This window comes from Saccoglossus kowalevskii, chromosome 12 (assembly GCF_978046115.1).
Source record: "Saccoglossus kowalevskii chromosome 12, keSacKowa6.1, whole genome shotgun sequence".
NCBI classification, from domain to species: Eukaryota; Metazoa; Hemichordata; class Enteropneusta; family Harrimaniidae; genus Saccoglossus; species Saccoglossus kowalevskii.
This window is the reverse complement of record NC_140652.1, coordinates 4,149,662-4,176,643: the sequence shown is the minus strand read 5'-3', so window position 1 is coordinate 4,176,643 and position 26,982 is coordinate 4,149,662. Positions and strand designations below refer to the sequence as shown.

The window sequence follows — 26,982 nt, the reverse complement described above, 5'->3', positions numbered from 1 at the left end:
AAGCTTGCAATGAATAGCTTATAGAGGGCGTAAGTAAAAAGGATAACGACATAAACGATGCGTCGATGAAGGCGCTATACACATAACCGCGTTTATTGCAGCCAAGTTGCATCATCCAAGAAGAATACTGATATACGAGATTTATAATGTTTCTAGACGTGCTGGCTAAGTATGTTGGATACTTCGTCTTTAGAACAATGGTTAGTTCATCAGCTTTGGGTGCCGAAGAAGTGGGTTCGAATCCTACAAGACACTTCACTCTCCAACAACGCAATCCAGCATGTTTTGTTGTTCATATATAACTCTTGTGTAAATTTTCTAATGTTTGCTTGATGTGATATTCGTACTAGTCATGCTGAGCTCCGAGTCTCGCCAGAAGTATTTATCCTGACAAAGTTAACATAGATTGCGCCCTCTGCCGACGTGTGTTATAGCTATTGACGGAAGGTGAAACTCCCAAATTTTAATACACCAAATTGTTTCAGAAATTGATTGGAGGGGAGGGCATTGCTACCAAATTTCGACTCGACTTCACCCGCATTTTATTCTACAGATCATCAATATTGTATGCTGACGTCAAAATTGCCGAACAAACTTGAATGTGACCAGTGTCAACCTTAATGTGACACATGTCAAATGAAAGGGCGGTGGTCGTCGCGCCGCGTCGTGTTCTATAAAGACTCATAGCTACGTACTCAGCGTACATAAAATACATTGTTTAAATACATGAAATTCGAACACGTGCAGCGCAACGACACCGGCCTTTAAAGTGACACTTCGCCAAATACATGTGTAACTAACCCTGTGAAAATACGGAAGTTTGCTCAAAACTTACATCGTTTTTTTTAAACATTTTGATGACCGTTAACAAATTGTTATCACAACTACCGGGGATGGACTTAAATTTCACCAAATCGTTTCCCTGTGTTGACAAGTTTCCCTTATAGCGCTGTTATACTCGCTTCTACTTCCCAAATTTATTGGTTAGATAAAATCTTCAGCAATGCACTTCTCGGACTTGGTCGTGGCCGTTAATGTCTTCAAAATAATACGGTACCTGTCAGTATAACACATCTGTCACGACTGACCGTCATATAGCAGACACTTCACTTGCTTCGAACACAAACAATTAATGATGCATTAGGTCGAAGGTCAAAGCGTAGTGCCGCCTGACGTCTCGTTGTCGTGCGTATTCTCTCTATATACAACGAATGGTAGTGAATAAAAACACAACATCTTAATTTACGCTATGCTTTAAAACTCTTTATGGAAAGTCATGCATGAACTTCAAAGCCGTATCTTGAAACAAAACGAAGCGTAGTTACTTCAAATTCGTGACGATGGTAATGAAATTGATTACCGCCAAGAAAAAAACATCCTTCGTGCACTTTATTCTCAATTCCACCCTCCCTAACAATAATTCATAATATTTCATGGATTTAATTTTTGCGCGGATTTTGTTTTTCTATACTGTGTAGTACGTGATCGATGCACACAGTGATGAATACGCGTTGAATATATGACAGCCATGGTCACAGTCTTCCTCGCCGTTTTTTTTACAGTATAATGAGAAAATAGTCAGTCAGCCAATCAGGTATAAATATACGAAGTACACTAAGCTCTAAGTCCATAGTCCAAACAAATGTTTCAGTCGATTTTCATTTGACAGCAAGATTTAACCCTGCTGAATGTTATTCACGTTACGGGCCTACTCCTAAACACGAAGTCCCGTGATATATTGTATGTTTGACTTTGGCAATCAGAAGGACGCATACGTTTGAACCATATGTCCCATGTGACGTAACAACGAAAAATATGTTGTTTGTTTAAACAAAATTCGAATGCGCACTGCACGACGACTGAGGGCGCTTGGAATTTCACTGCAAATGTAAAATGTGCTGGATTGCGCGGATTAGGCGAGGTGGGAATCTATGTTCGATCTTCAGTCGAATCTTTCCCATTAAGGTACAAACGAAGAACCCAACCTGTTTAGCCAACACACGTGATACAGTCGATTTTTTTATTAAAGCCAATCGGCTCTAGATGATGTAATCGGTCTGCAACTTTGCAGAATCTTCTTGCAAATTCACCAAACTACTGGCGCAACTTTGCAGACTTTCCGCGTAGCAATACAGACTTGTTTGTTGTTTAATTGTAACTTGCTCGTAATCGATTGAAGTGAATAAACAGTTGAGTTATTGTTACCGCACGGTAAACTTGTCTTCTCGAGTTCTCTATTCCGGGTGTCTACCCCCAACCGACTCAACTCGCGTGCCCATGCGCATACATCCCTATGTGACGTTTTCGGACATATCCGTGGCATAAGAACAATGGTGTGACAGTTTATCTATCGCATATCAATTACAAACAACCTATTGTTACAATAAATAACTAAAAAGTTTTGACAAATATTTATTTCACTTAAGGTTACAACAGCGGTTAAATTAATCTAACATTCTCTAAAATTTAATAAGTATGTTACTATTATATATATAGAAATATATGCCACGAACAATCAGAACACACCGAAACGTAACATCGTGAATAAATAAACGTTTACTCGGACGTTGAATATCCTTTACTCTATACAAAACAATACTTAATATCATTATTTGACTCTGAAGCATCCATAGTGATCCGTTTATTGGTAAACTTTGATGGCACATTTTGAGGTCTCCGCATTTTACATACCAGTCATTTTTAGTTGCCAGTAGCATGACATGTGGTTGTATGTAGCATGTAGTTATTTAGTCGTAGCTGTTGGAAACTAAATGCATATAAAGAAAAATAACAATGCACGGAAGTCTAGCCTATGCTTTTACGAACACCATGTGCAATTCATAGTTCATTTCAGTGAATGAAAGTGTTAAAACAGTGTTTATACTAATCGGAATAGTTAAAAAGCACAATGGCAAAAGCGATAATGCCTTATTATAGCTTATTCGACAATATCTAAGCTTTCAGTTGATGTTTAGGTTGTTACAGTAGCATGCTTAGTAATTTCTAGAGAATATCTTTAGCACAGACCTGTTCCTTTTTTGTTATCTTAATCAACAGATGTTTTCAAACAAACAAAGACAACATTCGGTGGAGTGGATATTCTCTGTTGCAATGCTGCTATTTGCAACGAATATGAAAGGGAGAGATATATAATTGGTTTAGTTAGTATTTTCCGTCTCATAATAATTTGTCTTTAGCTCAGCTATGTATGCGAAACTAGCACAGATATTCAGAATGGCTCTAATTTCGTCTTGTCACTATGTTTTCAGTGTGTTGGCGTATGATATGCATAACCCCGGACGTAAGTAACACATAATTAATTGATTTATTTAATGATTGAGTGAAAGAAAGAAAGAATGAATGAATGGATGCTTGCTCGCTTGATTGATTTGTCAAGCGAAAGTTTGTGTTTCGTGTCACGTATACAACACGTGCAAAATATGTTGTTTACATGTAATACGAATAATCACTTGCCGACGACTGTGGAGCTGTGATTGTTTCATACGCTTCTCGGTGATATGCTGAATTATAAAATATGATATGGCATATTTTTCTTGTTCGCGATGTGGAAATAAAGATTGAACATCGTAAATATTGAAGCAGTTATTCACGATCAATAAGATACCGGGTACAACGCTTAATTTGAAGTTCAATATTTCTACACATCGCTAAGAGCGACTCAAAAAATATCAAACTTTAAAACTAGTGATATACCGCGGTATGTTCATGATGCTAACGAATAATTTTTAAGTGTCCCTTGTAACACAATATTTTTGACAAGGTTTATTGCCCCCCCCCCGATTACTCCAGGGTATGCGGCCACCAAGAGTGGTTTGATTGGATTTGCAAGAAGTGTGACGGTAAGGAAAATGTGCATAATAATATATAGAAAATAGTAGAAAAAGGTAATCGTAGTTTTTAGCATTTGTAGGAAACGGTTCTACTTCAACGAAATATTTCAAACAGCACTTGATTCATATATTTTGTTGTATTTTGCTTATAGCTACATCGATATGAAATTTGATCTAATTATTCACCATTTGTGTTTACACAGTTAGAGCCCATGATGACTGAAAACGCTACCCGGGTTGCGGCGATTTGTCCTGGGGCAGATATATATAACACACAGATATATTTGACCGTTAGAACACGCTATGATGATAACGTAAAAGACGAGCAAAACACGTTGTTGTTTTTTAGTAAGGTAAATTCAATACATTTCATCATGATAAGAAACGACTCTGCTATACATATTGCGTAATATACATCATCAAGCAAATGTCTTTTATGAACTTTGCACGCAATTTTGCAAATACCAACACTGCACGCATTATTGTGGGCTTTCCCGTACCTTTATCGACCTTGCATGAAACTTTTCAGAATCTTCTGGCGCAACTTTTCAGACTTTCCTTGTAGCAATACAGACTTTTCACGTAACTCGTCAATGTTGCGATCATCGTTGCAGACTCGTAACTATACGAGCTTTGCACATAACTTTGTAGATTTGCCACGTAGCAATATAGCAATTGTACGTAATGTTGCGAACTACGCCCGCTGCTTTGCAGACTTACTAAGTAGTAATACAGAATTTGCTCAACTTTGCATGGAATTTGCAGACTTTCCTGGTAACGATACAAATTCTGCACGTGGCCTTTTATCTACCTTTACCTACTCAAAATTTCGGACTTTCCACGAACCGTTCTCAGTATTGCATGCAGCTTTGCAGTAGCCATATATACCAGGTAGCAATACAAAATTTCCACATAACTTTGCATACATTCCACGTAGCAATACAGGCATTCAATGTAACTTACTAACTGTGCACACATCTTGCACGTATCGTTAATAACCTTGCACAAAACAATTTCAGACTTCCAACGAAACGTTTACAACTCTGCACGCAACTTTGCAGATTTGACACGTAACAATATAGCCGTTCTATTCAACTTCGTATGCTGCTTTGCTGTCTTACTGTACATACTTTTCATATACGTTTGCGCGAAACATTCTAGGCTCTTCACGTAACTATAATAACGCAGTGTTACGATTTTCCCACGTAATTATACAATATTTGTACACAACTTTGTACACAACTTTGTACACAACTTTGTACACAACTTTGCACACAACTTTGCACACAACTTTGCACACAACTTTGCACACAACTTTGCACACAACTTTGTACACAACTTTGCACACAACTTTGTACATAACTTTGTACACAACTTTGTACACAACTTTGTACACAACTTTGTACACAACCTTGTACACAACTTTGTACACAACTTTGTACACAACTTTGCACACAACTTTGCACACAACTTTGTACACAACTTTGCACACAACTTTGCACACAACTTTGTACACAACTTTGCACACAACTTTGTACACAACTTTGTACACAACTTTGCACACAACTTTGTACACAACTTTGTACACAACTTTGCACACAACTTTGTACACAACTTTGTACACAACTTTGCATGCAACTATCCAGGTAACTTCAGCAACCTGCCAGACTTTCCACTTAATTCTTCCACTTAATGTCTGTGCGTAACGTTGCAGATTTTCCACGTAGTAATAGACTTTCTACAAAACTTTTCACGCAAATTAGACTAATTTCTACATAAACTGTATCAACTTTGCATGAGAATTTACAGACTTTCATTACAACTTGAGAAACCTTGCACACACTGTTGCAGACATTTCACGCTACTTTGCACTTAACTTTGCAGACCTTCTATGCAACTTTACACGCAATTTTGCAAACTTGTCACGCAACTTTACCAACTTCACAAGTTGTTATAGGACTATTTATTGTTAAAAGTGAGTGAGTGAGTTCGGTGGATTTTCACTGTAAGGCAGCATATAAGGACGCAAACATGCAACTCACTCCAACTAAAAACATTGCTGAATCGGATTTGATGGGACTTCAATATTTAGGAATTTAGATCCGGAAGCAAACTGCCATATGATACTTTCTTTGGGAATAACTAATGAAATAATAGTGATACAAGGATAATTCAAATTGCTAATGGTAAGTGTTTTGAATTTAGTATAGTAGACAACATAAATGTGGACGATCAATTTTATTTGTGTGTCACAATATGTAGAGAGAATTGGGTGATCTCTGGAGGATTCCGAGTTAATCTTGTAATTGTTTGTTAAATTTGTGTTTATTGATATATACTGTAAATCATCGTATGATAAAGGATTGTCTCTTCGGTAATTAGTTATTCATAAATTATTTGTAGTACATGTATCTGTGTAAAGTACCTCGCTTAATATATTAATACACTGTTACTTAGCGTACCCCGTTTATAATTGTAGAATCCCGTCTAAACCAAATTCGTGTTGCAGTGTATACATTGTAGATATTGTATATTGGATCGCCAAATGTGGTTATGTGAGCAAGCATTGTTGTACATTGTACAACTGGGCAGGATTTGATAATTGGTGTTTTCGGCAAACGTCGTTATTCCCGAACAGAAAATGCACGTTGTGTTTACTGTTCAACATAAACGACTACGTACATGTTGTGTACAAGAATACGAACTTTAAATATCTCATTTGACCCCGGGGTAACGTGTCGTACTTTGACCAACATACGGTTTGCATGACCTACATTATACATCATGGATATTGCCGGTAAAGTTGCTATAGTCACTTGTGGTGCTCAGGGAATTGGATAGTTTACTGAAGAAAGGTGCCAGGGTAAGTAAGCACTAGTTTTACCACATGTGTCAAAAGCTGAAGTAACTACACATAATCAAATGTGTATTTTTCTTACACAGGGTGTTACAATCGTTGACTTGTATGAACAGAAAGGTCATTCGGTTTTCTATCCTGTGGTCACAGTAAACACACAATAGTCCATCAAGTTTTAATTGCAACGAATATTTCAGGACAATTTGCAATGTTACTACACAAACGATATTATATAGTTTTATATAATTTGTGAATGGCGTCATAATAGCGACTGTGGATAACTCAAATTAAACATAAATAAATATTAAGAATGAGAAATTCTGTTTTTAGACTCCGTTCGGGCGCAGTCCGAAAACGAGGACTTATGTTTTGGCCTCTGTGCGTCTATGTTTCCGTGCGGCCGGACCTGTATCTCAGAAATGCCTGAGCCAATTGCAATCAAACTTCACACATACATCATACATGATATTATACATATGCACATCAATGTGTTTCACGATCAGATTCAAGATGGCCGAATGGTGGCCATTTTTGTGCTGAAAAAATCATAAAATATATAGAGCATTTATGGATGGATTTCGTCCAAACTTGGTACATACAATAGACATTACGGGTTCCTGATGCACGTCATTTTATTTTTCAGATCGAATTCAAAATGATCGACTGGCGGACATTTTGTTTTAATGAATGGGCTTCTAGAGCCATATCTCTCACATGCTTTGACTGATTATGTTCAAATTGTACATATAGCAGAAAGGGGTCTCATTAATAAGTACGTCACATTTGCATGCATTTATTATATTTCAAATTGCAGAGACTTATTTCGAAATCATTTTGAATAATTAAAAAATGTCTTCTCATTCACATAATATAAAATAAACAAATCATGCACTTCGTTCAAATAAGTTTTGACATATGCAACTGAAAGCTCACAAACTGAAAACAAGTCTTTCTAAATAAGTTTCATTAGTTTCCTCGTCACTTGATTTTAACAGTCTTACAAATACGTGGAAAATAAGTGTGAAATATTCGTATTGGAATTATGAAGTAAATGAAATAAATTTGTGATTTTACGATTGGTAAGTATTCACATTGCACATAATTCACCAGTTGCGACAATTCATTTCTTGTTTAACTGAATTTAATTTACCCGTCTACGAATAAATAATCCAGTGTTTTTAAATCATGCCAGTGCCAACTGTTTGCAATATATTACAATGCATTTACGGAAGAACGTTATTTGTTAATTTTTAGTAAACACTACTAAAATCCTGACGCCTAGCAGTTGACGGGGACATTCGCCTAGAATATGTACAATTTGAATAATCTTTGTTTTACTAATAAGCATCACACACTCCTCGGAAGCTTCTTCACTTTCGACAACGTGTGTAGACTCATTTCCCTATTTGAACATTATAATCATACAGACATTTTAACTTCCTGCTTGCCGATAGAAGTTGAGTTATAAACCATACCATCTATAGTAAGGTAGATATGATTCAAGCAAATATTTTGGTTGGACTTTAATCTAAAGTATTTTCACCACTAGGATGGCCCCTTTTTATATTATTGATATTATTTTAAATGTTTGTCGCCCTTTTCTCCACCTTATTCTTACTATAGCATTGCTCTACAAATGCCCATATCGTTCTCAAAGATTAAAAAAGAAAACCAGATCTGTCATTCCAACATTAAAACCTGTGCATCGACATGCTGTACAATACGAGGGACGGGTAACAAATTGTTCGTATTGTTCCAAGCTAGTGTAGCAGCATCTTCGCCAGCCAAGGACCATTTATTCGGCCGAAGCCTCAACATCAACCCTTGGCAGATTTCACCACGATTTACTGTATGTCGCACGCCCTCAAACGATTATAAAATTCACTTCAGCTCATTTGCATCACCCAATCAGAACTCACAAAAGAAACTACACATTACTTGGTAATGATGATAATACTAATCTTTATTGCATAATCGTATCCTTATTTGGATATATTGACTCAGAAAAAACGAGTGCTACAACACCACATACACCGTTTACTTGACATACACAAAAACAGTTTGTAAAGACAGGGATATTGAATCGTTCGATACACATCACGTGACGTTGATATGTACAATTAAATGATATTGGCTTATTTCTATTTTTCGCGACATGAGAATATAGACTGAACATTGTAAATATACCATCCCCAATCGACTGAACCCCGTTAACGATATGTAATGTACATCACACGAAAAAGAATAACATGTACAAGAGTTTGTCAGTTAAATGAGACGCTGAATGTGTGATACAGTACGTATTCACGGCCATCACGCTGTACATCACGTAATTCACATTCATAGCCAGCAGCGACACAAAAAAATATCAAACTTGAAAATCGTGAAATGGCTGGTATTTTCATAATGCCTGCAAATAAACTTAACGTGCCTTCTTCTAACAAACTGTTTTTGACAGGATTTCTTTCAAGTCCCGTTAATCCAGTGTATACAGCCACCAAAAGTGGTTTAATTGGATTTGCAAGAAGTGTGGCGGTGAGGAAAAATATATATAAATATATAACACCCTGTTTGAAGGTAACCGTATTTAGCGACATTTATTCAATATAACACGACGTTTTGCGCAATTGTTTTGTTATCGGCATTTTTTACCCGATTTTGTTCCAAGATATTCTTGTCATGTCTGAATGCTCGGTTTGCGTTTTGCCCTGGTTCTTTTGCGCCAAGTTTCCTCGATTTGTGCTAGGTGTCACCTTTCTATAAGCAGATTATATTATTTTAATTTAAAACCATAATACATTGGTGGTACGATTTGACTGATTTGTAGTTGACAATAATGTCGGAGCTCGGTTTAAAAACTTTGCATCAGTAACTTGACTGGGTTTATTGCCTGTATCATAACGCGAGTGTTTGCAGCTAAGGAGAGTGGTTCGATCGGATTTACAAAAGATTCTACGGTAAGGCACATGTGTGTAATAATATGTTATATCATAACAGAGATAAGGTATACATGAGGATATTCCACTGTGTTGAAACGCACTTTTTCTATGAATAAGGATGCGGTAGAATGAGCATTTTACATCTATAGTGCAAATGCAAGCCAAGATGCTCAACTGGAAATGAGACACAGTAAACTACATAATTACATCATCAGTTAATAAAGACGTCATTCGTTGTCATTAGCATAAATTATGCGTATCATGTACAATATATGTTATTATAATAACAGCGGTGTGTCCATTTATTAAATTAAGTCAGTACATCTAATTCGTTGATCTTGCAACTTCTTAAATTTGGTAATTAATTAAATAATTAATTAATTACCGACAAGCGAAACAATAGCTTGATGATAACAAGCAATAACGTATACGGATATTTGAAAGTTCACTTGCACCAACAGGGAATTGCTAATGAGCCTTGAATAGTGGTTCGCTCTAAAACAATAACACAACTTTCATGTTTATAGACGAATTGCTTTAGAAAGTTGATCTATTTATTTGTATTCCCACAGTTAGAGCCCATGATGACTGAAAACGCCACCCGGATTTCGGCGATTTGTCCTGGATTAGTAAACACACCAATAGTGATAACCACCAAGTCACGCTATGATGATATCATAAAAGACATGCAGAACACTATGATGTTTTTTGAGTAAGTAAGGTAGAATAAAAATGATCGAAATTTATATATATTTGCGTGTTGTTTTTCAGACCATGTGTTATAGGTGATCACGTGGTGACCATGGTAGAAGATGCAAAGTACAATGGTTGTGCATGCCTAGCGTCACCAGGTTACCCGTTCTCAATAGTAGAACCACCTAAGTTAGAGTTAACATAACTCATTATAAAATGTAGTTCTAAAACTTATGACTTTCGTAGAGCAATTAAGAAAGTCAAAGTAAAACGTGAATAGAAACTTTAGGATATTAATCTGTACATCATACAGACTATATTGAACAAAACTATTGTTCTGTGCGTCAATCTGTTCGATTATCATAATAATATAAAAAGTTATAATTCATGTATGTCACTGCTAAAAATGATTTATTAGAATACATATCTGATTCACACAATTCTGACCGATACTCCGTATTGATTAATATGTGTTCACGTGATAAATCTAAATGGAGTATTTCTACAATAGATTTGAATGTGTAATATGTCTATTGCATCTTATTAATGCGTTCATTTGCTTCTGACGTCATAACATGCAGGACATATAAGTGTTCATTACAGCCTCGACAAATCTAGAATCAATGAGTCTATAATAACCAAGATACACATCGTGTTATGTTGATTTACATTCTCGTCTATGACTATTATGTCCAGGCTATTTATTGTGTGTATATCCCTCTTATTGTCTCTATTCTGTCAATTTCAACTCTGAGGCCAACTAGACAACATATGTGATATCACCACATTACTTTTGAACGATTCTATCCATGTCAAAATAGATTCATTCAAAATGGCTACGGTAATACATTTTGTACTTCCTTTAAAATGTGTTGGTGTGATGCCATTGATATAGGAGACACCACTGTGGCATGCGGTACAAGTAAGCATGTATCTGTGAGGAAGGGACTAGCAGGTTTAATGTGTGATATAGAACCCCCATCCTACTCTTCAGAGCGCGACGGGTTGTCTGACGTTTGTTTACATTTATTGTACTGTATTGGCATTCATGAACCCTCGCAGCAAGTAAACAATATGCACCCTTTATGTAAACGAGTGACCTCAAATCCTTTCAAGGCACCCGTATTTGTATGACAAAGGAGTACAACCAGGGACGAGTCAGCAATCATGAAGATTGCACAAAGTTGCAATTAATACTGGAGCTGCATGCGCATTGTATATGACTTGTCATTGCAGAGAATTTACTGTAATAGATGACGTGAAAAAGTAAAACATTATATCGAGATTGACACTGCAATATAATTTAGAACTGTGGTGGCGCTAATACCTGGACGGTTTGTGCCATACAATTATCGTACCCGTTTTCTCAAGTAGCCGCAAACGAAAATATTGGTGATATGAACACGGGGTTAGTTCAAAGTTCAAGGATAAAACCTGTCAGTGTTGTCATTGCGTACGTTTGTCTGAAAACGCAGTGTATATATGTAGAAGAACAGTGAACCAATGCAGCTGTTAAAAGTAAGTATCATACACAAGACAATGAACAAAAAGCAAAGATACAAACTTATTGATATTATTAGACTTTTGTATTATGAAGAGTTTGTTAATTCAGTCCATGTATGGACATAATAAACAGATCACCGCAATACTGTGTTAAGTCAAAATTCGAATGACAACCCCGTCCCATCAATGGCTTGATGGTACCATTTATCCATCTCTTCACTCTGTGCTACAGTAAAACTTCCTTTCCACCCACCAACTTTACCTATAACGAGATAAACACGGAATAAAATACAATAATGGATTAGTCAAATCATTGTGACGAAACCACAAACACAATAAATAAATAAATAAAAGTGATTACCTTTCCTCACAAAGGGTGTATCTTTAGGGTCTATCCCCAAAGCAACACATGCGTGGTCACGTGTCTTGTTTTTCTTCATAGCATCAAACGTACATTGTTGGGCCACCTTGTCAATTTGTTCATCAGTTAGGCTCTTTCCAAGAAACTTGCAAACCATCCGAACTGTACCTGCCAGATCCTAGCATTCGGGAGAATTTTTTAATATGTTTAATTGTTGATAAAACAAGTGGAAAAGTATTGCAAACATGTATTGTAAAACAATTGTGGAAAATAAATAAAATATGCGTATTAATACTGTTGTAGCACACTTACATTGTCGTGATTAAATCATGACGTTTACTGCATTAGAAATATGGGAAGCTGTACATAATTTAGTTAAACCTGTTTGACGATATATGTAAAAAGTCATCACTGCTATGCACAACTTTGCCTGGTTGTCACACGCAACGTAATATTACCGTAATTGGTATAGTACAGGTGTGATGGTTCAAATACCAAAATGGCAACAGTAACATAAAGACTTCCCTGGCGGGAAGACTTCCCTGGTTCTCTCTTACTATAATACTTCTTCAACGATGTGTCTGCTTGCTGCATCTCGACTAATTTGTCTTTTGTTACATGTGCTCCAGTCTTTACATCACACACTTTGAGCGGCTTCACCTTACCTGATTTCTTCGCTTGCGCTCTGGTTGTTACTGCTCCACCCGCATTCCACACTGGATCCGGGTCATCTGGTGGTCTTGCTCCGGGCACATTCCCAACAATTAACTCATAGATTGGGTCCTGCACACATAATGCTTCAACCGTGCCTCTCAAATATGGCGTATCAATTTTCACCATGGTGACTGGAACCCTTCTTACAGTACGATCAACCATCAATATATGACCCATCTTTCTTGTATACTGGTTATCTGGTACCAAGCTCTTCTTGACTATAATGCCATTACACCCAGTGTCTCTCAACATGGTCACAACTGTGTCACCAACCTTCCCTTGACCCACAGGCAAAGTCCTGTCCTCCAGAACGCCACTCCGTTCCATACATGCACCACTCACAACCTTTAACTGCTCCCCCGATGCTAACAACAAATGGTCCTTCTCAATCGTTTTAGGCACATCACTGTCAATTTGAACAGCACAGCTAGCACTGATATTAGACTCCTCTTTAACCACTGCAGCTTGTCATGGTTGACATCAGTAACGCGGGATGGACATTGTGCTGGTCGATGACCAACACCCTGACATACAAAACACCGGATACTACTACCCTGTCCCACATCAGTATTTCTAATGACAGTCTTATCATTACGCCTCACCTGGTCCTTTGTGGATAACTGTCGATCATGTGCCACTAGGTACTGTTTTGCTATTACTGCCAACTCATCTAAATCTTTGGGTGCTCTTTCTTTAAGATAAACTGCAAGATCTCTTGTACAGGCACCAATAAACTGCTCCTTCACCATCAAGTCGGTAACACCATCATATGTTGCTGCAGTGCCTGACAACTCAACCCATTTAGCAAAATAATTCTTAAGCCGCACAATTAACTGGTCAGGACTCTCAGAACTTTCAGGTTTAATTTCACGGAATCGCTTCCTGTACCCATCCTCTGTGAAATCGTATCTTGTCAACAGCGACACCTTCACCCGATCATAGTCAACTGCATCAGTGTCGGACATCCTAGAATATACTTCCAGTGCTCTACCAGTCAACAGCACACTCAATTTTGTGGCCCATCCATCTCTATGCCAACTCGTATTCGTTGCAAACCTCTCAAACCGCAATAAATAACTATCAAGTTCGTCCTTACCATCAACAAATGCAGGCAACTTTGGTGACTGTGCATCACTGACCACATTTCGTTGACCACCAAAATCAGCCTGTTGAAACCCCGGCATTGCTGCTTGCAGCTCTAATTTCCTCAACTCAAATTCTCTTTTCTTTTCTTCCGCTTCTAATCGTAACTTTTCCTTTCTTTCCTCAATCTCCATTTTCCTCACCTCTGCTTCTATTTCCATTTTTGCCTTTCTCTCTTCCCTCGCCGCTTGCCTGTCAACCCGCTGAGAACTCAGTTGCTCCAAAATAAATTTCCTTTTGTCTTTTCCAGTCATTCCCAGTTCATCCGCCCATTCCATCAACTCTTGTTTCGACATATCTTTCATCTCGCTGGCCATGTTGTCTTCTATATGTCTTCACTGTTCCCGGCCAAGCCCCCAGATGTCACACGCAACGTAAAATTACCGTAATTGGTATAGTACAGGTGTGATGGTTCAAATACCAAAATGGCAACAGTAACATAAAGACTTCCATGGCGGCGATGATAACATACGAACACGGAGCCAACAGATGAGGTTTCAACTGGTACCGGTATTATTATACTCTGCAAACATCAAGTACAATAACGCGGTAATACTCCACTACTCCAATGACTAGATACTTAAACTCCAATACAATTCAACGAGATCTCCGATCTGAACTCAGTGCTGAACAACACCCCTATATATAGCTCCACTGTCTATAAATAGACCATTACATCAGCATACATAATGAGTCTGGCACTTAATACAAATTTCTAGAATGTTCCGTTACCTTTTATTGCCTCATACAGTGTTCTATTACCTATTCAACCAGTTTCTAAAAAAAATCTAGAATATTCCACTAAGACACAGTACGGTTCTAGAACATTCTCAGTGACACAGAAGTGGTAAATAAGTCGTATGCGACACTGGTCTACCAACTTCAACATTTATTTCAGCATCTATTCAGCAAAACAGGTCACTAGAGTTTACATTCAATCTTAACATTACAATTACAGTGTTTATTTGGTAATACCTTTTTCATGTCTTCATATTTTAAAAAGAGTACATTGTCTTCGTCTTTTTTCTTCCACCAGTAAAGTACATGAGCTGGCCATTCACCAAAAATAACTAGGGACATAAACAAAAAAACGTTATATATTCAGATATCATTGCATTAGTGGAAATACAATACGTAACATCTACGTAAACAATGACGCCGCTGTTTTCTTTCAGTAGTGTATGATATCGTATATAATCATCAAACATAACTGTATGTAAGACACAGGATCGACTCAACATTATATAGTATTTTAGTATTTCATATGCCGTTCTTTCTTAACAATAAAGTATTTTCAATACAGTTTCACACAAATGTTGAGAATTGGCTTTTTTCGTACAAAATGCGATTATTCTATTATTCGTTATAATATACTACGGGGTACCAGGGCTAATTATTGAGAACATCCTTTGCTTGTTTTGCACTGTTAATATACAGACTTAGTGGAGTGGAAATAATGAATGACTTTCAATTAAAAAAAAAGATCAATATCACGGCTACTTTCCTTGAATAAATGGTCGATTTTTTAAAAATCGTATGCACGTTGTTATTGTTTTTACCAGTGTAATGTATGTGTATGTGCGTTAGATCAGTTTGCGAATGAGCAATTGTAACATTCTCGAGTACAATGATATATTGATTCCAGGAAGGATAGAGATTTTCTAAAAGTTTTGCACGAAGATTTTACAGAGTTATAGTTGTTTCCCCCCCCCCAAAATCAACAAAATAAAATATCTGTATGATATTATGCAGAATTGCTCCAAATTGATATAGTCCTCGCAATCATACAAGTCTATATTTGATCTAGAGGGGTCTGTGCAACGCATTGAACGTTGTTAAGTCATCTATATATATAATTTCATTGTATCTTTACAATACTTACTTTCACCGCTCATGAAGTCATTGAGTAATTCCTGGAATGAGTCAAATGATTTAATTTTCGGAAGCGTGTTGCAGTGATGGTAATTCGATACAGCAACATCCTTGGGGTTTCTTGCCACGTACAGAACCTGTAACAATAAGATATAATGCAGATTTCAAACAGATACATAAAGTTTACTATTTTCAAAGTCATTTGCCAGAATGATATAAGACATTGGAAAATACTGAAATATATTGGAGAATAAATGTAAGTTTCCGTGTTTGTCTACGAAACTTTCCATTATTATATTAATCTAATCAAACTGTTGTGCACATTTTAAAATGATTTCGCATGCCGAGCACCAGAAATAAAAACAAATCTTTAGTGTGCTTGCAAGTCTATTAATTGCCTTGAAAAGCTTGTGTGTTTTTATTATTGTAGGTAATCAGTAACCGAATTCCGGCAAGTGAAACTACGAAAATAGTCATCGATATACATACAAACATAAAAAAACAATAGAATATGAAAAAAAAAACTGGAGCTCATACCTACATCGGATTTGAGCAAGACATAATACAAAAACAAGACGTTTATATTCTGATGATTGTTTTGTTTAAACCAAAACAATATGCCTAGTATAATAAGATATAATGCGGATTTCAAACGGGTACAATAGTTTACAACAGTTCAAACCATGATATAGCGCATTTAAACGGTAAGTGAAACCTCAAAAATAGTAATGAATATACAAAAATCACAATAAATTAAAAAGGAGCTCATACCTAAGGATTGAGGCAAGGCAATGCACACATTTGAAAACAATACACAGATAGCTGGTAATTGTACTGTTTAAATGACAATAAGTCTAGATATTTGCATGCTATTGAACATAAAAATGTTATATCACTCGGCCATTCTGTCTATCCCAACAATACATCAGAACACTACTTTGTTTGCAAGTTATGTTAACAAAATCGCCTCCAATATGTTTTTTACTTCGCCCAACAAAAGAAATAAGTGGTATGCTCCTTGAATTACCTTTGGTTGTTTTTCCAACAACTGTGGTGGCAAAAACTTGGGTAGTAAATGTGTGGCTATTATGCGTGGTGACGGTGCCTTTGTTAACATTTCATGATTCGGTACAGGTCCGAAGACATGGAAGTCTGGGTATGGTCCCTTATCTAATGGTTCGTCTCCTTTTATGTCGCCGCTAGCAGATAATATTTGCCAAACTACTTCGATTATCCATGCTGTGCCTGTCAAAGACGAAACGAAGCACGTGACACACAGTTATTACATGTACAAATTTAGCTTATACTATTTACAAAATGCCCTCTAGTGACGAACGAAGTGCGTCGAGATGTAAAAGTCATTTAAAGCGTCGGTATTGTTTTGATCAGTAGTAGTCCATAAACAAATAATGAGTTTTTAAGAGATTATACAAAAAAGCATTTAATTTCACTGACATTTAATTTCATTTTGATGTTTTAATTTCACAAATTTGTCACGGAACGATGAGTTTTATTGTTGTTGTACATGTTCACGTAGATGTAATTTAGCGGATTTTACTTATCAGCAAAATTAAAACCTAGTGAATAACTACGTTAATTTGCTGTAATTTTCGATGATTTGCTGTGAATTTCAATGAAGCTTGTTGTCTAAACAACTCCATTGACAATTTATGTCAACTCCACAGCATATATAAATACTTTATTTCCGTGATTTTAGTTTACTCATATTTTTGTCCAAATCGAATAACGTATGATAATGTATCACATGACGTAATGCTCAGTGACGTCATTTGAAACAGAAGCTGTTGTCGAATTACTAGCCCATGTATTGGTAACAATAACGATCAGAATGAGAGCAATAAGCTTGTGTTCGGCAAATGAATTGTGGTTCCGACGGTGACACCCAAGCCTAATTAGCATATACCTATTTATTATGAGATGTTGACTGAATGATAGTGTTATCAACTAAATGTGCCGTGACCTGTAGTTCACCTGTGTAATCACGTGATGAAGTACAATGAAACGAATAATATTAGGCTACATAAATAAATGGTTGCAAGTAAGGATAGATACAAAATATATTTTTTTAAGACTTCGATTAATAACTACCATTATCCATACATTACATTTGCAAGTTCTGGCAGCTTTCCCCATGTTTGCCATTTCTATATTAGACTACGCCGTTCCACTTCCATTCTAAAGAGAATGGACAGCAACCACTAGTACTGGCTTCTATTAGGGCCGCGGATAATCTATACTACTGTAAATATATCTGAATTGACAATGTTTTTTGTGACATTCGAAGGTCATGGTTTTTTTCTGAAAGGCGGGTATACATCTATGAAATGAATGTAGTACATTGTTTGTTGTCTGTTGATTTACCGTGGCGATGTGTTCTCTGTTAGACCGTTTAAGTCTTCTCGACTGCGATAACTAAATCAGATACGATACTGATAGTAGTCGCCATTGTCATTGAACTTCACGATAGCACGTATAATATCAACATACTTAACCCGAACTTTGGACTTACCCGATTTAGAGTAGGTACAAATCCACACATCGTCCGGTCTCACTTCAAAGCTCTGCATTGCTTCCAAACTTGTCCGTGGAACAAACCATGGAAACTTAACATCATCGTACACGTGAGTGTCTGTCCTCCAAGAACCGTCTTCATTGAAAGGATTCATATTACCACGTGACGAATACATACGTGTTGAAGCAAGAGGTTAGTGTTCACGAGGCTTGCCTGTAGACGAAAGTATTTCTGGGCACTGTGAGGGCGCTGTGAAGTTTCGTCACTAACAAACACCATCAGGCGTTTAAAGCGGGGGAGTCATCAACTGCGCATGCGTCAGATGGCCATAGTGTGTCATTGTTTACAAACAAGCGTCTGCCCATGATGAGCTTTTGGTTTTTAGCATGTGTTGTTATCGTCGCTTGGAACTCAATTCCAGCGCGTGCGCAAGTGACGACTTAATAAATCAATTTAATAAATCAATTTAATAATTTAATAAATTTAGTAAATAATAATAAATTTAATAAATTTAATAAATCAATTTAATAAATCAATAATTTAATAAATCAATTTAATAAATCAATTAATAAATCAATTTAATAAATCAATTTAATAAATCAATTCTGAATACGTCGAACATATTATTGGTACTAAGAGTCAAATACTACATTTTGTAAACGTTGAAGTTGGTTTACTGTATTTTTTCAGAAAATTTGGCATAGTACAGCATTTCCGCAGTATTCAACGCGATACATTTTCACCATTGAAGGCCGCGCCACAAGAATATGCCATGTAGACCCTCGTTTACTATGAATGTTTCACATATCTGTCAGTATAGATAGAACAAGGTCCTATTATAACGGTGTTGCAGGTGTTTTAATGTAAAGCATTTTTTGTATGACATGTACTATACAAACTTTTGTTTCCAAAAAATAAAATCTCATTAAAACTGAAACTCGCCTGAGTCGATATTAGTCACGTCTACAAGCTTTGAACATACTCAACCATCGAAAAAAAAATTAATGAGGTGGCGTACTCCGAAATATGTTATCCGTTTTTACATGCAGATAATGAATGCCACAAATTTACCAAAATCTCTGACGACAATTTGTTCATATATAATATTTTGACTACCTGCTGAGTGGCACTTATTCGATTGATCATTGTGATGTTAAAATTATAAAGCGGCAGATCTGAATTTGAACATTTTGGTTCAAATATAACCACACGAAGATGATCAAATCTTATCGAAATATAGTTTTTAGACACAATATAGACAACAAGTCTAATGTCACATTTTTGCGATGTGAAAACTAAGGGACCTATCATGTGATAGGGGCCGTGGAAGACGTTGACGAACGGCGCATAATACTATGGGATGTAACACTATCAGTAATCATTAGTGAGTGACTAGATAGAGACTTAGGCTCTCATATCGAACCATGGCGACTTATTCAACATTTCATCCTGGGCCCAAGGTAGCCTGTCGCCGTACTCCTTGAGGTTTGCATGCAAAACTGGATTTTAATAGATGGCGGCCTCTGGAGACCGCGGATACCTGCTAGTGATATAATTTACAACGTCGGCATATAGCGTATATATTATGATTTCATTGTCTCCATTTCGGTGATGGCCAGGGTCCATGGTTTTGCTGCTTAAAAGATATCCCACTTTTAAATAGTGAGAAGAAATATCCCTTTCTCGAGTCATAGTTCTGATAAAACAGTTCTATCCTCGTAAATGAATATTGTTGAGAACAAGGAAACTAGTAAACGGGTACTGCTAGGGCTAAAGAAAGAGTACTATGCTAGTAAATGCTGAACAAAAACTGTCCGCTCATGAAGGTTTGTCAGTTAGGACTCTAGCGACGATCCGAAAATTATTATTAATATATTACGCATTATACTTAGTGTACACACCAAGGAGTCTGTGGTTTTAACTTTTCAAACTACATATATGAATGTTCATTGTTAGCACCGAACACTCCCTCGCCTGAACACATTCTCAATCATCCAAACTTGCTGTTATATTTCTAGATCATGTTTAATTATAACAGGGGTGTTAATTCAGTCCATGTATGGGCATATTAAAAACATCACCGTCATATTAAGTCAAAATTGAAATGATAATCCTGTCCCATCAATGGCTTGATGATACCATTTAACCATCTCTTCACTCTGTGCTACAGTAAAACTTTCTTTCCACCCACCAACTTTACCTATAACGAGATAAGCAGAGAACACAATAATGGAGTACTCAAATCACTGTAGGATCACTGTAGGATAATCACGAAAACTATTTGTTAAAAGTGATCACCTTTTCTCACATAGGGTGTGTCCTTAGGGTCTATTCCTGCAATAACACAAAGGTTGTCACGTGTCTTTTTTTTCTTCATAGCATCAAACGTACATTGCTGTGCCACGTAGTTAATTTGTTCATCAGTCAGACTCTTTCCAAGAAACTTGCAAACCATCCGAACTGTACCTACCAGATCCTAGCAAGAGTTGTACAATAACCAAAATAATCACATGTAGGAGCAATTTAAACATGTTTAGTTGTTTATAAAGACAATGTTTACAAAAATGAAAAGTAATTTTCAACCGTTACTGCAAACAATGAAATCAAGAATATATTAGTATTATATAAATAAAAAAAATCGTATTAATATTGTTATATGTACATGGTCGTGAACAAATCATGACGTTTAATGTAATAGAAATATGCAAAATATTACTTTTATCAAAGTTTAGAAATTTGATTTAATTATATGCATTAGCAATTAGCAACATAAATATATAAGCAAAAATAAATAAATAAATAAATAAATAAATAAATAAATAAATAAATAAATAAATAAATAAATAAATAAATAAATAAATAAATAAATAAATAAATAAATAAATAAATAAATAAAGAAGCGCCACCATGACTCAATATTATCAAAACATTATTAATTGTACTTTAATTCTAATATCATAATTACAGTATTCATTTTAAGTCTTAATTTTATTACCTTTTTCATGTCTTCATATTTTAAAAAGAGTACATTGTTCTCGTCTCGTTTCTTCCACCAGTGAAGTACATGAGCTGGCCATTCACCAAAAATCACTGGGGGCAAAAAACTACTGTTTTCATAAATTGTGTATAACATGGTGTATGATCGTTGTCATAATTGTATACAGGATCAGACTAGATAAAATACCTATAGTATCAATTATGTAGTAGATATATTATGAAATTCAGCCAAGTCAAAATTTAGTTTAGGCAAACTTTTTTTTTTGGTGTTACTAAAGTTGTATGTACTATGTATTTTATTTTTTATTTTGGAATGCAAATAGGGCAAATAAAAATGAGCGAAACCAATTTTATAACCACTATATATGAGCCCATAAAAAGTAAGACACTTTGTTTATTAGTTTATAATTAGTTGCAATCACTGTCACTGTATATTTGGTGACTAATATATATATATATATATATATACAAAATGCCTTAAGGCTGTTGAATACAGTTTTAAATAATACACTCAGAGTTGACTTATATATTGTTTGTACACTTTCTATTATAATCTACATTATTACAAATATAATCTAGTATTATACATCTGTCACTGTAACGCCATAAGTTACAGCGTGCCGTAATTTCGTGGTATTTTACGGGGTAATTTCATCCTACTATATAAGAAAATGCGAATTCCAAATATGGAATGATTACGCGAGTAAGCGTCCTCTCATAAAAAACAAACATGGCTGCCATCCACACATAAAAGTTCGCTGATTCTGTTCTAAACTTTTGGGATTTCGGCATTCCAATGATGTATCCTGGGAAGGAAAAGATGTATAATAATAAGGTTATTACGAGAATACCTCAAAGTATGCATTCAGACAGTATACCGTCGCATCGACTGTCTTCGTGCATACTTTGAGGTATCCTCGTAGTAACCTCATATTATACTTTCATATTAACAAAAACAGTGTCTAACTCACTGAAGTATAATAATTAAAAGCATATATTTATGGAGTTATACTTCCAAAATCCCAAATAATAAAATATTTTATAGATATAATACGTAGTTTCTCCAAGTTTATATAATGTTCACGTTCATGTAAGCCTACATTTGAACTAGCGGGAACTGTATACCTTCCAAAATGAACAATGCATTGAACATTCATAATTCAACTATATACACAACATCACAATACTTACTATCACCGCTCATGAAGTCATTGAGTAAGCCCTGGAATGAGTCAAATGATTTAATATACGGAAGCGTGTTGCAGTGATAGTAGTTCGACACAGCAACATCCTTGGGGTTTCTTGCCACGTACAGAACCTGTAACAATAAGATATAATGCAGATTTCAAACAGATACATAAAGTTTACTATTTTCAAAGTCATTTGCTAGAATGATATAAGACATTGGAAAATACTGAAATATATTGGAGAATAAATGTAAGTTTCCGTGTTTGTCTACGAAACTTTCCATTATTATATTAATCTAATCAAACTATTGTGCACATTTTAAAATGATTTCGCATGCCGAGCACCAGAAATAAAAACAAATCTTTAGCGTGCTTGCAAGTCTATTAATTGCCTTGAAAAGCTTGTGTGTTTTTATTATTGTAGGTAATCAGTAACCGAATTCCGGCAAGTGAAACTACGAAAATAGTCATCGATATACATACAAACATAAAAAACAATAGAATATGAAAAAAAAAAACTGGAGCTCATATCTACATCGGATTTGAGCAAGACACAATACAAAAACAAGACGTTAATATTCTGATGATTGTTTTGTTTAAAACAAAACAATATGCCTAGATATATGCATACATTTGCTTGGTCTATTATTCTGTGTATCTCAAAAATATATAACAGAACATTGTTTGTTTTCAAATTAAGTCAACAAAACCGCTTCTCACCTTTGGTTGTTTTTTTAACAGCTGAGGTGGCAAAAACTTGGGTAGTAAATGTGTGGCTATTATGCGTGGTGACGGCATCTTTGTTACCAGTTCATGATTCGGTACAGGTCCATGTTTATGGAAGTCTGGGTATGGTGCCTTATCTAATGGTTCGTCTCCTTTTATGTCGCCACTAGCAGATAATATTTGCCAAGCTATCTCAATCATCCACACTGTGCCTGTCAAAATAGTTAGTGTAGTCTGAACAATTATAACTAAATTAGCTTATACTAATTACAAAATGTTACTAATATAACCTTTCTATGAATAGCGCCCTCTTTTGACGAAGCACATCGGCACGTTATGATTCGCAGTTGACCATCAATAAAGATTGTGTTTTTGAGATGTTATTCACTATATTAGAATGACTACTATACGACCAAACACATTCATCATTCAAGCATAGTTTTGGTGCTAGTCTGTATTTTCATTTATTTCCCCCGTCACTACCTGCGCCAAGGTGGTTATGTTTTAAGCAGCGTTAGTTCACTGGACAGGTGTGTTTAGCTGCATTACGGCTAAAATTAAGAAAGGTATGACCTTAATTTTTTGCTAGAGCCGTGTCCACACTGATGGAAGAGATCATTAAATTGGTTGTGATCCGGCCTACCGTTTATATTATACAGGGAAAAGAAAGATATTGGTAGCATTATAAATATTATAAAAACAGTAAGAAATGACTGGATTGTTGGATTGTAAGGTACCAAATGTAAACAACACCAAATTGAATCCAAATATTTGTTTTGAGTTTGGATACAAAAAACATATCAATTTTTGAGCCGTTGTTCCGCATGAAGAGCACACTTTCTAAATGCAGAAAGCTTGATTAACTGTCCATGAACTAAAACGTCAACAGTTCAGTTTACCTGCCTGGAGATGTTCGTGTACCACTGGCACACTACTAGGAATGTTTATTAAAAGCCGACAAATATGTCATAATATGTTAATCTTTAACAAACTTATATTACTATCTGATGGACATTGTTGGACTAAAAAAATGACTCCTCCATTATTGCGTAACAATGAAAGATTTTTCATTATTTCTGATTATTTCCAAAACATAAAATGCAATGGTGAGTGTTTTTAAAATAAATGTCAAATATTGTAAGATTTTGTTATTATTAAGCGAATTATCAAGCTCTCTTGCCCAAATAATGCATTATACCTATCCTTTTAACTTTTTTTCCTTAATATAAAACAGTTTTCTAAAGAAGACTTCACAGCGCTAGGGAACTGAAAAATCTACTGTATTTGTACTTTTCAAGTCTTTCTCATTAAGTAATACATGTAGATAGACACGTTCTTATAAATATATTGTGTACACGTTTAACACGAGTTTTGCGAGTATACTATATTTCCGGATTACTTTCACGTACATGACATTTCTGACTTCTTGCAACTTTGCAACTAGTTACTACCATCACCAATCTTCTTCTTATACATCCTCACACAACATAGCGTTTGTCACGAATACGATATCTTACTAAAATAGAATCTACGTAAATCCCAATGAGGCTTGTTGTCTTAAACAATTCGATTGAGAAGTTATTTCACGGTAGAAATAAATACTTTACTATCGATAGTTAATTTTAGTTTACTCATTTGACGTAATGCTCAGTGACGTCATTTGAAAAAAGAAGCTATTGAAGAATTATTAGACCATGTTCTTGGTAATAATAATGATCAGAACGAAAGCAATAGACTTGTTATCGGCAAATGAATTGTGGTTACGATGGTGACACCCAAGCCTAATTAGCATATACCTATTTAGTTGTTGGCTGAATGATAGTGTTATCAACTGAATGTGCCGTGACCTGTAGTTCACCTGTATAATCAAATGAAGGAATAATAGTGCTTTGTGAATACTATAATTAATATTTTAAACTATCATTGTTATTTTGATTTACTATGAAAGATTTTGATTGCTTACTCCAATTTTCTTTACAGTATATTTATTGATTCAAGCAGCCTTTCCCATTTATTTAAAATTCATCAAATTAGACTACACCGTTCAACTACATTCTAACGAGAATTAATAATTAGTGTCGTCGACCGGTGTTGTGTTTTCTCAACAACATAGTTATATATTCATGTAACAATAATGATCAGAATGAGAGCAATATGCTTGTGTTCAGCAAATGAATTGTGGTTACGATGGTAATTAGCATATACCTATTTAGTATGAGATTGACTGAATGATAGTGTTATCAACTAAATGTGCCATGACCTGTAGCTCACCTGTGCAATCACGTGATGAAGTACAATGAAACGAATAATATTAGGCTACATAAATAAATGGTTGCAAGTAAGGATAGATACAAAATATATTTTTGTTGAAGACTTCGATTACCTACTACCATTATCCATACATTACATTTGCATGTTCTGGCAGCTTTCCCCATTTTTGTAAGGTATCAACAAACTAACCCGAACTTTGAACTTACCCGATTTAGAGTAGGTACAAATCCACACATCGTCCGGGCTCACTTCAAAGCTCTGCATTGCTTCCAAACTTGTCCGTGGAACGAACCATGGAAACTTAACACCATCGTACACGTGAGTGTCTGTCCTCCAAGAACCGTCTTCATTGAAAGGATTCATACCAGCAGGTGACGAATATATACGTGTTGAAGCAACAGATTCACGAGGCTTGCCTGTAGACGTAAGTATTCCTGGGCACTGTGAGGGCGCTGTGAAGATTCGTCACTAACAAACACCATCAGGCGTTTCAAGCGGGGGAGTCATCATCTGCGCATGCGTCAGATTGCCATAGCGTGTCATTGTTTACAAACAAGCGTCTGCCCATGAGCTTTTGCATTTTTATCATGTGTTGTTATCGTCGCTTGGGACTCAATTCCAGCGCGTGCGCAAGTAACTACCCTTCCGCTTTAAGAAATCAATTCTGAATACGTCGAACATATTATTGGTACTAAGAGTCAAATACTGCATTTTGTAAACGTTGAAGTTGGTTTACTGTATTTTTTCAGAAAATTGGGCATAGTACAGCATTTCCGCAGTATTCAACGCGATACATTTTCATCATTGAAGGCCGCGCCACAAGAATATGCCATGTAGACCCTCGTTTACTATGAATGTTTCACATATCTGTCAGTATAGATAGAACAAGGTCCTATTATATAACGGTGTTGCAGGTGTTTTAATGTAAAGCATTTTTTGTATGACATGAACTATACAAACTTTTGTTTCCAAAAAAATAAAATCTCATTAAAACTGAAACTCGCCTGAGTCGATATTAGTCACGTCTACGAGCTTCGAACATACTCAACCATCGAAAAAAATAAATTAATGAGGTGGCGTACTCCGAAATATGTTATCCGTTTTTACATGCAGATAATGAATGCCTCAAATTTACCAAAATCTCTGACGACAATTTGTTCATATATAATATTTTGACTACCTGCTGAGTGGCACTTATTCGATTGATCATTTTGATGTTAAAAAGTATTAAGTGGCAGATCTGAATTTGAACATTTTGGTGCAAATATAACCACACGAATTATAGTTTTTAGACACAATTTAGACAAAAAGCCTAATGTCACATATTGTTGAGAA

At 35.7% G+C, this 26,982-nt stretch overlaps 3 protein-coding genes across 3 annotated transcripts; all 3 read right to left on the bottom strand.

Moving 5' to 3' along the window:
* Positions 1–11,904: 11,904 nt before the first annotated feature.
* LOC100370290 (sulfotransferase 1A1-like) lies at positions 11,905–18,620 on the bottom strand. The gene is made up of 6 exons (XM_085506303.1): positions 18,464–18,620; positions 16,961–17,178; positions 15,944–16,070; positions 15,037–15,131; positions 12,205–12,382; positions 11,905–12,105 (listed from the first exon to the last, which is right to left on the bottom strand). Exons 1-6 carry the CDS (start codon positions 18,618–18,620, stop codon positions 11,999–12,001), a joined length of 882 nt encoding a protein of 293 aa, XP_085362429.1. The 3' UTR covers positions 11,905–11,998.
* A 1,852-nt stretch (positions 18,621–20,472) lies between these two features.
* LOC144344181 (sulfotransferase 1C2A-like) lies at positions 20,473–22,727 on the bottom strand. The gene is made up of 4 exons (XM_085506079.1): positions 22,655–22,727; positions 21,462–21,556; positions 20,765–20,942; positions 20,473–20,666 (listed from the first exon to the last, which is right to left on the bottom strand). Exons 1-4 carry the CDS (start codon positions 22,665–22,667, stop codon positions 20,560–20,562), a joined length of 393 nt encoding a protein of 130 aa, XP_085362205.1. The 5' UTR covers positions 22,668–22,727; the 3' UTR covers positions 20,473–20,559.
* Positions 22,705–26,010, bottom strand: LOC146735436 (sulfotransferase 1A1-like). The gene is made up of 3 exons (XM_085506302.1): positions 25,854–26,010; positions 23,361–23,588; positions 22,705–22,781 (listed from the first exon to the last, which is right to left on the bottom strand). The coding sequence occupies exons 1-3, from the start codon at positions 26,008–26,010 to the stop codon at positions 22,705–22,707; spliced, it is 462 nt and encodes a 153-aa protein (XP_085362428.1).
* Positions 26,011–26,982: the final 972 nt, after the last annotated feature.